We start from the raw sequence: 15,228 nt of genomic DNA, 5'->3' as shown, positions 1-15,228 counted from the left end.
CACCAGCAGCCACCTCTGGCTGCCAACTCCCCCCCACCCCCTCTGCCTCTTGGCAGCCACAGCAAAGGCTGGAGGGTGGCACTGAGGTCCCTGCCTGTGGCTGCCAGCTCCGTTTCCCGAGCTGTTCCTGCTGCTGGGGAGGACTGAGGCCCAGGAGAACACCTGGAAAGGCCAGGTCTTTCTAAACATCCAGGGCAGTTGTGTCACCCAGAGGTGGGGCAATCAGCTCGTGTCCCAGGCTGGCTGATGCAGGCAGGCATGGATTGCATCCCTCCCTCCAGCCCAGCCTTTCGAAGCACCAGCCTGGCTGGTAGGGACAGCTCCCCCGGGAAAACTCCGGGATGCACTAAAGGAAACTCCTGTGACTCAGAATCCTGGAGTGGCTGAGGTTTGGAAATGATCTTCAACATCATCCAATCCAACCTTTAGCCCAGCACCACCATGGCCACCTCTAACCCTGTCCCCAAGTGCCACATCCACATGTTTTTGGAACACTTCCAGGGACGGGGACTCCCCCCTGACAGTCTGTTCCTTTCTGGGAAAAAGTATTTCCTAATTTCCAACCTAAACCTGTTTTCCACAGCCACATGCAAGGCCAGCAGCAGCGAGCAGGAGGCCCTGGGGTGGATGTGGAGGTGAGAACTCCCTGTCTTCAAAGCCAAGGGGTGGTTTTTTTTGGACAAGACTCACAGGGACACAATGGAGTCACACTGGGCACAATGTGCCCCTGGGACAGTGTGGCAAGGCTGGCACTGGCCTGCCCAGGGCCTCAGCTCCGCTGTGTTTTTGCAGCAGGATGGTGGCAATCCCGCTCTGAGGTTTTGGGATGACTGCAAAGGCTCTTTCCAGCTGTCGGAAAGCAGGAGCCCGGGCTGGAGGATGCCTCACCTCTGTCAGGTGACAGGTTGGCCCGTTTGGCTGGAGGAGAGGTTGGCCTCTCTTTGTCTGCTGGCTCGTATCTCTTCCTGCTTCCTTTGTCAGCTGCCTGCAATGGAATTAAAACAATGGAGCTGAGCAGCCACTTCCCTCTGGAGAGGGAAACAGGCACAGCCATTCTCTGGGATGTGCTGCCTGCCTCCTGCAAACACCTTTCTCAATAAACCCTGCACACACCAGTCCCGGCCATCCCTGAATCCACCTAATTCCCAACCACCAGGAGCCAACAGCAACACCCCCCTGCACTGGGGTTAAGGCTGTACTAATTTCAGAGTAGGAACAGGAAAAGAGCAGCTTTTTGGGATGTTTTTTTCCCCCAGCAGCACCAAGGATAGCAGATGTGAAGGAGGCATGTGGAGCCGTGCCTTTTCCAGGCTGTCATGTGTCACTGCACACTCCTCCCTCTGGAGCAGCTTCCTGCCTCTGATAAAGCCTCCTCACGTCAGAGCACAGGGAAGTAGAGAAATCTGCAGCCTCAGACTGCGCCGGGGAATTTGGGCTGGCAGAGCAAAATATCAAAAACAGGAACCTGCCCACGTGATGGGGCCAACACCCTGCCCCAGCAGCAAACCCCACGAGGCCCAACTCCCCCACACATGCTGCGGGTTGGGATCTGCGCCGAGGGCTCCGAACCGGGGCAGCGGGATCAGGGCGGAGGGGAAGAGCCAGGTGGGCACCCCAGGAGCTCATCACCTGCCCCTTCTCCCTCCGGACTCTGTGCCAGCTGTTCCCAGCCCGCTCTGGCGTGGCACAGAGCATCTCCCAGGGGAAAGGCCCCGGCACACGCGGGACCTTCGAGCAAGCGGGGAAGAGCCTGGAAGCTGCAGCAGGAATGTGCCGCAGGGAAGCCGCCAACACAGTCCCAAAGTGAAGCCACCACAGGGTGTGTGCTGCCAGACTGGTTCTGTGTGCTGCCCTCCAAGCCAGCCCCAGAGCTTCCCGGCTGAGCTCATCCCAACACCGAGCCTGGAGCTCCCTTCCCGCCCGGATCCATCCCCCTCCTGACCAGATCCATCCCCCTCCCGCCTGGATCCATCCCCCTCCCGCCCGGATCCGCCAGCCACCAGGGATTCCCACCTTGTTCAGGAGCGTCAGTTTGATCTCCTTGTGCCCGCTGAAGCTGCCCTGCTGTGCCTGGGGGGCCGAGGGCTGCTGGCCCTGGGGCAGCTGCTGGGATTTGCTTCCCGGGGTGGGCTTGGCTGATTTCAGGAGCTGGGCGGGCACATCCCGTTTCCTCTTCTCCTCTTTAGCACTGTCTTCTTTTTTTGACTTTCCTGTTGAAAGCAGAGAGCACAAGTGGTCACTTGGGAATGACTCCTGTTGCCTGCTCTCCCTTTGGGCAAGAGGATGCTGCTCCAGGGATGGGAAAAGCCCACAGCAGTTAACTCAGCTCGTGGACACGAGGTTAAGGGACTCAGGAAACCAGCATTTCCACAGAGAGCAACAGAAAAGACAAAGAACAAAAGGCTTTTGCCAGAGACTCTGCCACGGTCTGGAACGAGCAGAGGAAGAGCAAAGTGATACTGGAGTTGTCCAGATTTACATCACCTTCCAAGGAGTGAGGGAGAGGCAGGAAAGGGGATGAGACAACCAGAGGCACAGGGATGGAAGGATGTGGATGCAAATTTGCTCCACAGCCTCCCTTCTCCACAGGATCTCTGCTCCTCTGCCACCTCTGCTCAAGGATTTTCCTGGAGCCCAGAGTAATCCCAGGGAGGGATCTCTGCTCCTCCCTTCTTCTCCAAAGACTCCCTAGGGGAATGCAAGCCCAGCAAAGCAGGTGCCTGTACCTTTCTTCTGCTGGGCCGGGGTGGGGGAGCGGGAGCTGGCCGAGGACACGGGGCTGGCCAGGTCTGCGTACATGTCCTCGGAGTCGGCGCTGCGCACGGAGCTGCTGCTGGACGAGGCACTGGACACGGAGGAGACGCTGCTCACGCTCAGGGACCTGCCAAGAACCAACAGCTCGTCACACCCAGGAAGGCAACGAGGCCTTTTTGCATTTCCCTGCATGGCTGGACAGTGGGAAGCTCGACAGGGAATGGCACGCAAAGGCCGTGTGTCCTGGGGTGCTGGTGGTATGAAAAATCCCAAAGCTGTGGGGTGCAGGCCTAGAAAGTAATGATTATTTCTAGCCAGGATTAAGGCAGTGTGTGAACAGGTCACTGTTTGCCCAGGAAAACAGGGAGTGAAAGCAGTGAGTGCACACTGGCACATCCAGGTCAGTGTCACAGCTCAGGGCAAGGGTTCCCTGGCAGGGTTTCTGCTGCTGGCACACGTCCCCTGTCATGACTGATAACGACAGGGAGATGCTTCCAAGGTGGAGATCTCCTGGCAGGGCCTATCCCAGGAAGTGTTAAAGCCAAGCTGGACAGGGTTGGAACAACCTGGTCTGGTGGAAGGTGGCAGAGAGTTGGACTGGATGAGCTTTAAGCTCCTCTCCAAGCCAAACCATCCCACTCCATGAATATTCAGGCAGCCTCTTCAGCCTGTTCTGACCACACCAACCTGCTCTGCCAGCAAGGCCCAGGCTTCCTGGCTGGAAGCTGCATTGGGATGACTGAAGGGGCTGTGGCAGCTTCAGCACAGACCAACCCTCTGCAGCCTCTACCCCTGGCACCAGGAGCTGAGTTCTGAGAGGTCTCATGGCTTGCTCCAACAGTGCCAGGATAAGCCAGGAACTCCTCCAGGCCACCAGGCCGGCCCAGCAAAGCTGGTGTGGGCACACAGTGCATTTCCCACGTTCCCCCCTTCCCGCAGGAGTGGCACAGGCAGCCCCAGTGCGCTCACATTTCCCATCCATGCCCTGGTGCTCTCTGAAGCTCTTGCATCACCCCAGGCTGAGCTGATGAATGTGACAAGCACGGAGTAAACAAGCCCGGATTTCCGTAAAATAATGCGGATGTTGAACCTCGGAGCTCCACAGAGTTCACAGATGGGAATTTGCAGCTGCTCAGAGCCAAATCCTGCTCCAGCCACTGGTTTTACACCACAGGAGTACTCTTACACCCATGTGCCAGGGAAGTGTTGGGTTTCAAGGCTCTGCCTGTGAGGATTCAGGGAATCCTCTGTGTGAAGAGATGAAAAAAAACCTGAAGGAATGACTCGAGAGTGGTTTGTTTTTCTTTGCTGGAAGGAGCTTGTTGTTTACACATCCCACAGACTAACAGTCTTGGAGCTGTTCACTTGGGGCTAAACACAAAGGAACTGGACCTGCAACTTTGCCAGCAAAGGGAAAACATCATTAGCTGGGCCTGTTAGGGATTTTCTGACCTACCTTTCTTGACAGGCCAAGCATCTTCCCTAAGGACACACAGGAAGAGAGGTAGGAGAGGCTCAGGAGAGCCAAGCTCCATAGCCTGAAACTGTTCATTTGTAGTTTAATTAGGATGTGGGATCACCCTGGCCAGAAGGGATTGTTCTGGTCACCATTTAGGTTAAATGGGTACTTGGACACACGGGACAGGATTGTTTCCTTGAATAAACCACAAGGGAAATATCAGGGAATCATGGAATGGTTTGGGCTGGAATGGACCTTAAAGATCATCCAGTTCCAAGCCCAACACCTCCCAAAAGAGCAGGTTGATCCAAGTCCTGTCCAAATTGGCCTTGGACACTTCCAGGGATGGGGCAGCCACAGCTTCTCTGGGCAACTTTTGCCAGGGCCTCCTCACCCTCACAGGGAAGCATTTTTCCCAAGTATCCCATTGAAATATCCCCTCTATCAGTTTAAGGCCATTATATCTTGTTCTATCACTCCATGCCCTCTCCATTACTGCATTCCCATCACAATTCAGGACTTGGGATCTGTACCACAAACCCAAGCTTGTCCCACCCCCCAGGTGCCTGCAGCTGGTGCTGCTGGAGCTACAGAGAGTTTCCACTGAAAGAAACCAAACCTGTGAACAACAGCCACAATCTCTGCTGTTAAATAAAGGTCACAAAGGCTCAGGGCTGTACCTGGATTTCCTTGAGCCAGAGGGAGAGTGGGAGACTGAGGCAGAGGATGATCTGGAATGAGATCTGGAGAGAGACCGGGACAAGGACCTGGATCGGGAGCTGGAGCCGCTGTAGCTGCTGGCACTGCCACTGATGCTGCCACTGATGGTCCTCCTGCAAGGCAGCAAACACCCCTCCCAGAATGAGAATTGTAATGGCAAAGAGAGTGGGGGGAACCCCAAGAGAAAACCAGCTCAGCACCCTCTGACTGACGCCCAGCCCTCCCTGAGGGGTGACTGGCCCCCTCCACCACTTCTCCCAGTTTATGTGCTGGGAATGATGTTCTGTGGAGGGGAGCACCCCTGGGAATGATGTTCTGTGGTGGGCAATATCCTTGTGGTCAGTGTGGGTCAGCTGCTGACCCTCCACCACATCAGATCTGTGTGGCACCAAACAGATCCCACACGTTCTTTTTTCCTCACTCTGCCACCCCCACAAGCAGCAGCTCTCAAAAATGCCTTTTTCCCCACTCCCACCCCGATTTTGCCACATTTCCTGTATTCCACCCACTCCATCCTCCCCCCAGCCTCCACAGGCAGGAGCCACTCATGGCAGATCCGGACCATTCCAGCTCTCTTCCCCTTCTCTCCCTGCCCCAGGAGATGGATTTCTCCCTGAACACTGGAACTCCGGGGATTTGCTGGATCTTCCAGGAGACAGAAACCTGGGATTTTCAGGATCTCCCATGAGATCAAGCATCACTCTACCCCGCTATCTCTCACCTCCTGGGTGGAGTCCTTGTCTGACGTTCCTTCCTCCTTGCTTCCCGATTATCCCCTGCCTTGGCTGGCTCCGGGGCCGCTGCTGTAATTTTTGTGAGTGGCTGAGGGACTGGCAGGGCAGTGAGTTTCTTCACAGATTTCTCCCTGGAAAAACGACAATTTTCAGGTGTGTGATCCCAGGGGGTGGGCACAGAGCACAGACATCCTCAGAAATGATGTGCTCTGGTTTGTTGCTGTTTAATATTCTAGAGATTATGGAATCCTGGGATGGTTTGGGCTGGAAGGGACCTTAAAAATCATCCCACTCCACTCCATTCCATGGGACACCTTCCACTATCCCAGGTTAACTCCAAACCCCATCCAACCTGGCCCTGATGCGATTCCTGAAGCTACAAACACTTGGCTGTTTCACCAAAACACAAACAGCACAGATTTCCCTAAAGGGATTTGTTCCTCACTTGCTCAATCAATTCATCTTTTCAGAGACAAATTACTGTACAACAGCCAATTTTGGAGATATTTGACTTGTAAATTAACTCCTGAAACAGATTAGGTTGAAATGTTGTTTCTCATCCATTTAATTCCATCATTTTTATCCCAGACACTTACACCTGCTTAAAATCTGCCACACAGGCTTCAGGATGAAATGTGCACAGAAAATGCAAAAATTCCCTTTTTAACTCCAGCACACAGATCAGGAGGGTGCAAAACAGCTTGTGTGTGTGCCTGGATCTGTCCCTTGGCTTGTGTTCCCCGTGGAAAACTGGATGGGAACACCACTGTGTCATCCAACACCCACTGCAGGAGATGGGAATGGCTCTGGCTCCTCAGGGCTGCCCCATTCGGGGCTCGGAGCTCTGCTCTGACAGCTGGACACTGCTCCAAGTGTGGATCCTGGAATGCTTTGGGTTGGAAACACCTTGAAGATCATATTCCACCCCCTGCCATGGGCAGGGACACCTTCCTCTAGCCCAGGCTGCTCCAAGCCCTGTCCAACCTGGCCTTGGGCACTTCCAGGGGATCCAGGGGCAGCCACAGCTGCGCTGGGCACCTGTGCCAGGGCTGCCCACCCTCCCAGGGAAGGATTTCTCCCTGATACCCCATCTAACTCTGCTCTCCGGCAGTGGGAAGCCATTCCCTGTGACCTGTCCCTCCAGGCCCTTGTCCACAGCCCCCTCAGGCCCTGGAGCATCCCAGCACTGATTTCACAGCCACCAGCTGGGGAGGAGGTGCTGTCTGCACACGCACACTGCCAATTCCTCCTCCTGTGCTCAGTGTCTGCAGCTATGCCCTGCAGAACACAGGACTAAGCCCACGGCACGTTTTCCAGTGGCAATAACCCCTGTGCTGGGGCAGGCTGCCCTGGTGTCACCAAACCAGCACTGCCAGGAGCACTGGGAAGGAGCAGAGAGCCTCGGAGGGCTGAGCCCCAAGTGGAGGGGGAAAAACCCCAAAATGCAGGCTAACAAGGGACAAGAATTGTGGCAAAGGGGATTGTCCTGAATTCTGGAGAATTCAGGGGGATTCCCATGGTGTCATTTATTTGCAGGTCAGCTAAGAAGAGGTGACATCACTGTGGTGTTGTGTCACCCTCCAACCTCCCCGCAATTTGCCACTGCAGGGTTTGTGAAATAGCAATTTCAGGAATTTAAAAGAGCAGCAGGGCTGTCAGAATGTGCCAAACCCAGCTGCAGGGAGCTCCAGTCCTGTTTTCATCTGTCTCCAGTGTGAAAAGTTGATGAGGCTGAACCATTTCTTTATTCTGAGGCTGTGGATTAACCAAAGCAACAGGAGAGGAAGGAACTTAAACTTTCCCACAACTCCAATTATGTATATTTAGATTATACAAATATATCTGCACACACAGAATGCTCCAGCAGTAAATCATGTGTTTAAACACTTGTATACAGGTAATATTTAGGGATACTTGTACAGTTTAATTTGGATTTAATAAATAAAAGTGTCATTATTTAATTAAATCTGCCAAGCTAAAAACTCTTCAATAAAGGTTGTATTTGGCATCTTTCATTTCTTTCTTAAACTCACTCAGGTTTAGAATCCCAGAATGGTTTGGATGGGAAGGGGCCTCAAAGATCCTGTTCCACTCCCTGCCATGGGACACCTCCCACTATCCCAGGCTGCTCCAAGCCCCGTCCAACCTTGGACACTTCCAGGGATCCAGGGCCTCCCCACCCTGACAGGAACAATTCCTTCCCAATATTCCATCTAATCCTGCATTCCTTCAGCTTAAGGCCCCTGAAGGTCAGAAGGGCTTGTCTGGACTCTCATCCAGAGGAATTTGGATCCTTACCCTTTCCCAGGTGGTGGCAATAATTCCCCTTTAGCCTTGGCCAGTGGCTTGTGAGGAGATGGTGTTGGAGAAGGAGAGGGAGAAGATGAGAAGGACCTTGACCTGGAAAGGAAGGAGACATCACTCAGCTCTGGGATTGCAGGAGCTTTTCCTGGCTCTCAGGGCATTCAGCCACCACTCCCTCCTCCCCAGGAACCTGTCCTGAGCTTCTCCTGGTTTTATATTTGAACTCTGTGCAACAAAACCTAACTTCTGCCACCAAGCAGTGGGAAAAGTAGGAAACAGAAGGAAAAATAGGATCAGCTAAAAAAGAGGCACTCCAGGTATTCCACAGCAATACCTGAGGTTGTCTCCATCCTCTCTATTCTCTCCTTAGGGAGAATACACAAGAAAATAAGCAGGATTTTCAGTTTTATGTTTGTCACTTTATGTCCTGTAACTCCTAGAGCAGTTCACCCTTTAAACAGAAACAAAACCAAAAGAAACTTGGGAGAAAGACAAAAAATACAGCTAAAAGCTAATACGGATCTGTAATTTCTGCAACACAAGAAGCAGCATTAAGTGGAGCATCCCCAAGGTGACAACGAAGGGCAGGAGCTCTTTCCTCAGCCCCTGAGCACTGCTGGGGTGATTCACCCCAGTGCCAAGACTGGAAGTGCCTTTGTTGCACCCCAGTGCCTCAGCAGCCTGACTCCTGTGTGACAGCTCCTCTGGGGACAGCTGGGCACAGGGTGTTCCTCACTCTGTCACCTCGGGGAGAGGCAGCCAAGGGTGTCACCCACACTGGCACTCTCCTGCCTGGAGCATGGATGGATGGGGAAGCTCATTCTGCTTCCCAGATGGAATCAGCTCCCAGCTGAGCTTTTCCTAGGAGAAATCAGTCTCCAGAAGTGACAGAGTGTGTTCTGCCATCACCTGTGGGATCTGCTCTGGGCACCTGTGTGGCTTCAGCTCCTATCTAAGGAGCCAGTTCTCCTACTATGGATATTCCAGACTTGGGAAACTGTCTGGAGGGGGAAGGAAGCTGCAGAGGAATAAATCTTAATCAGCATGGGACACTGGATTGCTACTTTGAAGTGTCAGGACTATCACAAGGCATAACTGCTTTAATAAAGAAACGGGATTTGCCTCTTGGAATAGAAATCCCAGTGCCACAGAAAAGAGATGCTGCTGAACTTCTTCCAATCAGAAAATGCAAATGATGGGAATGTTAATCCACCACAGGCATGGGAAAGAGCCCAGCCACAACAACACTGCACCTGTGGGTGGGAGCACTGGGGAGAGGAGGGGGTGGCTGACAGATCAACCACAGCCTCCCCCGCTCGGTGAAGGGCTTGGAATGGTTCATTTTAACAGAGCAAAAAGGAACTGTCAGGAAGCATTTGGAAACCATCCCACCACTGGTCCCCAGTCCCAAGAGCCACTACCTGGACCTGCTGCCTGAGAAAGAGCTGTGCCTGGAGGAGCGACTGGAGTAGGAGCTGTAGGAGGAGGACCTGGAGCGCGAGCGGGAAGAGCCGGACCCAGAGTAGGTGGATGAACGAGAAGAGGACCTGGAAGAGAAATATTAAAATTCAGAGCTTCCTGAAAAACCCCCAAGGTTTTGTTTCCAAAGATGTTCTGCTCCAAACCCCACCAGCCTTCTCCTCAGGGAACTCTCAGGATTTACAGCCTCTCCTCAAATCCCCTTCTTCTTTTAGGGAGGATCCTGTTGTTGCTACTCTCTTTGCACCCTTAAATAAGCCTCCCTTCCTTTAATTACTGATGTTCCATCCTTTCTGGGAACTGCTTCCACATATTTTGTGCCTTTTCACTGGACAATCCACTGACAGATCACCTGACTGGGTGCAGTGATCCCAGCAGGAAAATCTGCTTCAGGAGGGCTCTGCCTTTTAGATGCCTATCTCCAATTTACCATGTTCCTCATTCCTCCTGGATACTTTCCCCCTCTTTCAGGAGCTTCAAGTTCAAACATTTAAAGGAAATGGATCCAGTTTGTACCTTGAGGCTCTCAGATTCAGCGAGTTTCCTTCTGAAAGGTGGTTTTCATCTTATTTTACACTGTTGGTTTCCAAGCCCCATTCCAGCCCTCCAAGGCTCTGTCAAACCTCCACAATCCCAGTTCTCTCAGTAGCATCAATCTGCTCTTACTGGGGTGAGCTCAACTCCTCCCTCCATCCATCCCAGAATGATCAGGACCTAATTTTTACAGTTCTTGCTGCTCCTATTGAGATCAGTTTTCATCTAGGTGAGCTGCTATCATGCAGACTGCGTCCAGCTCCAATTCACTGGAAAAGTGGCTTTTCCAAGGATTTGCCTTTTCCTGATCTCCAACAGTCACAGCACAGCTCCCACAGCTCCCTGCCTGCTTTGGCTCCCATCTCACCACGTGTCCATGGGTTCTCCTGAGCAGCAAGTCTTGAACTGCTTTCCCAAGCATGAAACCATGGAATGGTTTGGTTTGGAAGGCCCCTTAAGGATCATCCAGTTCCACTGGGCAGGGACACCTCCCACTGTCCCTGGCATGGAGAACCCACAACCTCTCTGGACAACCTGTTCCAATCACCTCAACACCTTCCCTGGCCATGAGCGGGAATTGGAAAAACAGAAACTTCTACAGACACTGAAGGATTTGATCTGCAGCCTTGGAAGAAGCTTGGATTGATGTAAAAATACAGCATACAGACATTAAGCAGAAAAATCATAAACTTGTATTTCTATACTTGTAAGTAAGAATATGCCTTAAGTGAGAAACTGTATGGGAAAGATGGTGAAGGGTCATAATGTGAGGGTGTGGCTGCATGGAATAAGTTAAGAGTTTAGAAGTCATAATAGAAGTTATATAGTTATAATACATAGTTATGATAGAATATATAGTAGAATACATAGTTATAATAGAATATGTGTGGACATGAGTTAGAAGCCCATTTGATAAAAGCATCCTCAGTGCAACAGAAGTAAGTAAAGGTGATAGGTCAGAAAAGCAAAATAAACCCTCTGGCAACTGTCTGTTGGGTTAGAAAGTTCTGTATTGCCTTGTAATGAGGAAAATTGTGACTATTCTTGAGCTTTCTTGGCCAAATGCTTGCTCCTCTAAAATCTCATGGCCTCTGAGATTGATGTTTATGTGAGCAATAAATGGTTCCTAGCTTGAAAACAGTCCCATCCCTTCATTTCTAGCAGCAACAATGACAGCCACGAGGGAGCCCCATCCCAGTCCAGGACACGCTCCCAGGCTCTCCCCCTTGCTGCCTTGTGAAGGCTGACCTAGAACAGAGACTAAAGAATAAAATGATGATTTCTTGAGAGGCCTCAGTAGATCTACCTTGGGCAGCACAACCCGAAATGGACAACCAGTCACGGGGCCTCTCACTTTTATATGTTCTGATCCATTTGCATACTGGAGCTAATTGTCCAATTATAGGTTTAGATTAGGAAGTCCCATCCTTGTTTTTCTCTCTTCAGCCCACGTTGTTTGTGCGCTTGGCCCTGAGATTTGGATCATTTGCCCATGGTGCCCAGCTAGAGACAGAAGAAGGAACTGCTTTGTCTCAGTGCAGAGAGCTCCAACAGGAAGCCCAGACCCACGCCCCAAAGCAGCCCAGAAGGCGAAAAACACAAACTCGAAACGCGAGGCACCGCGCTGGCCTCACCTGGAGGAGCCGGAGGCGGACGCCGAGGAAGCCGAGGTTTTGCGGCGCCGCCGCGCGCGGCTGGGGGACACGGAGACGCCCAGCTTCTTCTTGGGGGACTTGGATCGGCGCCAGGGGTCCTTCCACTCGTCCGCCCGCTTGGACGGGGCGCTGCCCAGCGCCGGGGCCTCCTTGTCCTTCTTTGGTGCCTCGGGCTGGCGGCTGCAAAACAGGCACGGGGTCAGCAGCTGGGCTCGGGGGGTGGAAAGGTGGGCGTGCCAGGAATGAGGGAATGTACCCAAAAGTGCTGTTGTAATTATAATATAATATAATATAATATAATATAATATCATATCATATCATATCATATCATATCAATCATATATATATTATATCATATAACATCATATCATATATATTAACTTATAATATTATATAATATATAACATCATATCATGTGTATTACAATAATATAATATAATATAATGCAATATAATGAAATGTAATGTAATGTAATGTAATATAATATAATATATATTATAACACCATATCATATATATTATATTACAATATATCATATAACATATAACATCATAACATACATATTACATTATAATATTATATATCATATTATATATATTATAACATCATATCATGTGTATTACAATGATATGATATAATTATAATATAATATAAGGTGCTATAATATATATTATGTGATATTATATGATATTATAATGTAATACATACGATATGATGTTAGAATATATATTATATGGTATTATATAATATTATAATGTAATACATATGATATGATGCCGCACTACGACACGAAATAACTCACGTATGCGCACTAGGATTGAAAGAGTAAATGGAAGCAAAAGGAGTGAACTTTATTTTTGACCTTGCAATTATTTATTATTATTTAATATTATAATACTATTTAATATTATGTTATTTATTATTATACTAATACAATGATAATAATAAATTACTATATTATATATTATATAATAATATAATGATACTATATGGATATAATATGAATATATTAATTAACAATAATAATATTATCAACCATTAATAATAGTTTAGTTATTAATATTGATTTGTTATAATAAAATGTATGAATAAACATACATGGCCATGGAAAAATCCCCAATTTCATGCCTTAGATTGATTGCTTACAGCTCCTAATCTCCCCTGTGGGGTTCCAGCAGCATTTTGGGGTGGTGAAGCGTTAGAAGAACTCTGTGAACCAGGGACAAACCAGTGCTGCTCTGTAAACCAACAAAGCCACATTCTGGCAACTCCTTTGTCCCACTGTGTCACCAGAGGACGCCAGGAAAAACGACGCACCACAGCTTTGGTCACCATGAAGAGACTAATTTATTTCCTCGGACTCCAATCATTTATAGTTCTCAAAAGGTGCCAGTGGGTTGGAGGGTGAACGTGCCACCTCTCCAACGACACTGGACAAACTACCAGTACATCAAATTTCTCCGCCTCTATGAAAGAATGCAAAACAATAGGTCGTTTACAGAAAGTTGTGTGAGAAAGTTCTCTACAAGGATGTAAATTCAGAAGGCTTTAGAAAATCCTAAGAAATCAGGGCGATGCCACTGAGCACTCTGCGACCTCCTGGCTGGCTCCAGGCTCAGCTCTTGGCCTCCCAGGACCGGACACAAGCAAGAGGGAAGGGAATGGCAAACGCGGTCCTGCCCAGAGCAGCACAGAGCTGGAGCAAGCCCAGCGGGCAGCGGTGGAGAGCAGCCACCACCAAACCCGGATGACTGCGATGTTGCCACCACCAGGACACGCCGCCGTGGGGCTGTCACAGGCCAGGAGCCAGTGACCTCCTCTCACCCCTCCCAAGGGAACGGCTCCCTCCCCAGCTGGCCATACACCAGGCTGCTTTACCCTGGCTGAGTCTCTGGGTGCTCAAACACCACCAAACGAGTGCCCAGCCAGGCCCCGCTCTCCACCTCCTCCCTGCCCTTTTTAGGGCCCTACTTTCATTTCCCCTTTTTTGGTTCTCTGGGTTTCCTTTCTCCTCTCCAGCCCTCTGAAAACAATTCAGGGCCAACTTTTCAGCACCTACACCGGACACTTCCTCAAGTAGTCCAGGATGAGTTTCTTGAGGCTGAGACTTTATTACCTCTCTTATCTCTGGGTGATTTAACCTGGAATTTTTCCTTGCCCTCGCTCTAACCTGCACTCAACTCCCCAGTTACCTGCTTCTAACCTTCTCCCTGGGGTTTCAGGCAGAGTTTGTGAGGGATTAAAGCTTTCTGAAGCCTCTTGCACTCACCAAATTAGCAGGACAATGATGCATGTATTCGTTTCCTCAAACCAGTGAGTTCCCAGGGAATTTGGGGAAGGAAAGGCCCCTTCCCCGCTGGGTTCAGCCAGTACCACCCCATTACTCACACCACTGAAGCAACCACTCCCCACACAACTTCCTCTACCTTTTTGAGATAAAAAAGCCACCTTCAAGTTTTCTAATAATTCCAGACACACTTCAACAAACCCCAGGATAATGAAAGCTCTTGGTCAGGAGCCTGTCCTTTGAAGACTTCACACCTCACAGAAGCCTCATCCCTTCCTTTTTGGCAGTTTCCTCATCCCCAGCCCAGGACTGGGATGTGCTGACCTAAAAATCCAGCATCTGACTCTTTCCTTATCTCTGCTGATGTAAAGGCAGTTCTACTCTTTGTCCCACAACTCCCTTGGAATACTCAGAGGAAAACCCCTCCTTTCACGTTCACCCCTCCCACCAATCTCACTCCAGCTCCAGCAGAGGAGAATGGGATGCCTCCATGCCACCCAGAAGTGCTGAGTGCCCAGGAAGGGAGTCCCAGGCAGGGTCCTGGCTCAGCCTCACTCCCCAGCAGCCCCATTCCACCCTGCCCCTTTCCCAGCCCTGCTCCAACACACACTGTTTAACTCAGCACAGGCTATCTGCAGTGCTTTGGTCAAGTTTTCCCAGTTACAGCCAGGATTCCGTGAGAGTTTCACCTTGGAGGAACACCACGACTTGGAATGTGTTACAACCTGGTAACAGTCAATGGTCCAAGCTGGGCTCAAGGGCTCCTTCCAGCAGATGTTCACAAATCCATTTGGAATTGCCAATTTCACCTCTGGAATATCCTCAAATCAACCGAGTGCAGAGCAAGAAGAAAAGGAAGACTGGGAAAAGCCTCCACACCTTGCATGAAGCAGCAGGATAAAGAGCAAGGAAAGGAGGAGAGAAAACCATGTGAGGATGCTCATGGAAAATGCCCAATATCCTGATCCAATGTCCCTTCCCAGGAGATTGCAGTCTGTGAGCTCTGGGAGATGCAGGGTGAACATTCTGCTAGCACAGGCAGCTTTATCCAGGATAAAACCTCTGGAGAAGTTTCTCCAGAATGACAAATCTGGAAACCAACAGCTGTGCCAGGGAAGTTTAGGTTGGAGATCAGGGAAAGGTTCTCCCCCCAGAGGGTGCTGGGCACGGCCCAGGCTCCCCAGGGAATGGGCACAGCCCTGAGGCTGCCAGAGCTCCAGGAGCCTTTGGACAATGCTCAGGACTGGATTTGGGTGTCCTGGGCAGGGCCAAGCATTGGGCTGAAGATCCCTGTGTGTCCCT

The 15,228-nt window shown here is 50.4% G+C and overlaps 1 protein-coding gene across 3 annotated transcripts in view; it reads right to left on the bottom strand.

Annotated features, from left to right (window-relative positions):
* Positions 1-15,228, bottom strand: part of ZC3H18 (zinc finger CCCH-type containing 18) — a 43,251-nt gene that overhangs the window by 2,744 nt on the left and 25,279 nt on the right. For all 3 annotated transcript variants that reach the window (XM_068203167.1, XM_068203169.1, XM_068203168.1), the window contains 8 exons: positions 11,619-11,819; positions 9,393-9,518; positions 7,966-8,067; positions 5,655-5,798; positions 4,894-5,046; positions 2,727-2,881; positions 2,014-2,210; positions 889-985 (listed from right to left, as the gene is read on the bottom strand). In XM_068203167.1, the coding sequence (XP_068059268.1) occupies positions 889-985; positions 2,014-2,210; positions 2,727-2,881; positions 4,894-5,046; positions 5,655-5,798; positions 7,966-8,067; positions 9,393-9,518; positions 11,619-11,819 (1,175 nt within the window). The remainder of the gene's footprint in view (positions 1-888; positions 986-2,013; positions 2,211-2,726; positions 2,882-4,893; positions 5,047-5,654; positions 5,799-7,965; positions 8,068-9,392; positions 9,519-11,618; positions 11,820-15,228) is intronic.

This window comes from Anomalospiza imberbis, chromosome 12 (genome assembly GCF_031753505.1).
Source record: "Anomalospiza imberbis isolate Cuckoo-Finch-1a 21T00152 chromosome 12, ASM3175350v1, whole genome shotgun sequence".
Classification (NCBI taxonomy): domain Eukaryota; kingdom Metazoa; phylum Chordata; class Aves; order Passeriformes; family Viduidae; genus Anomalospiza; species Anomalospiza imberbis.
The sequence above is the reverse complement of the archived record's forward strand: the minus strand, read 5'-3'. Positions and strand labels throughout refer to the sequence as shown.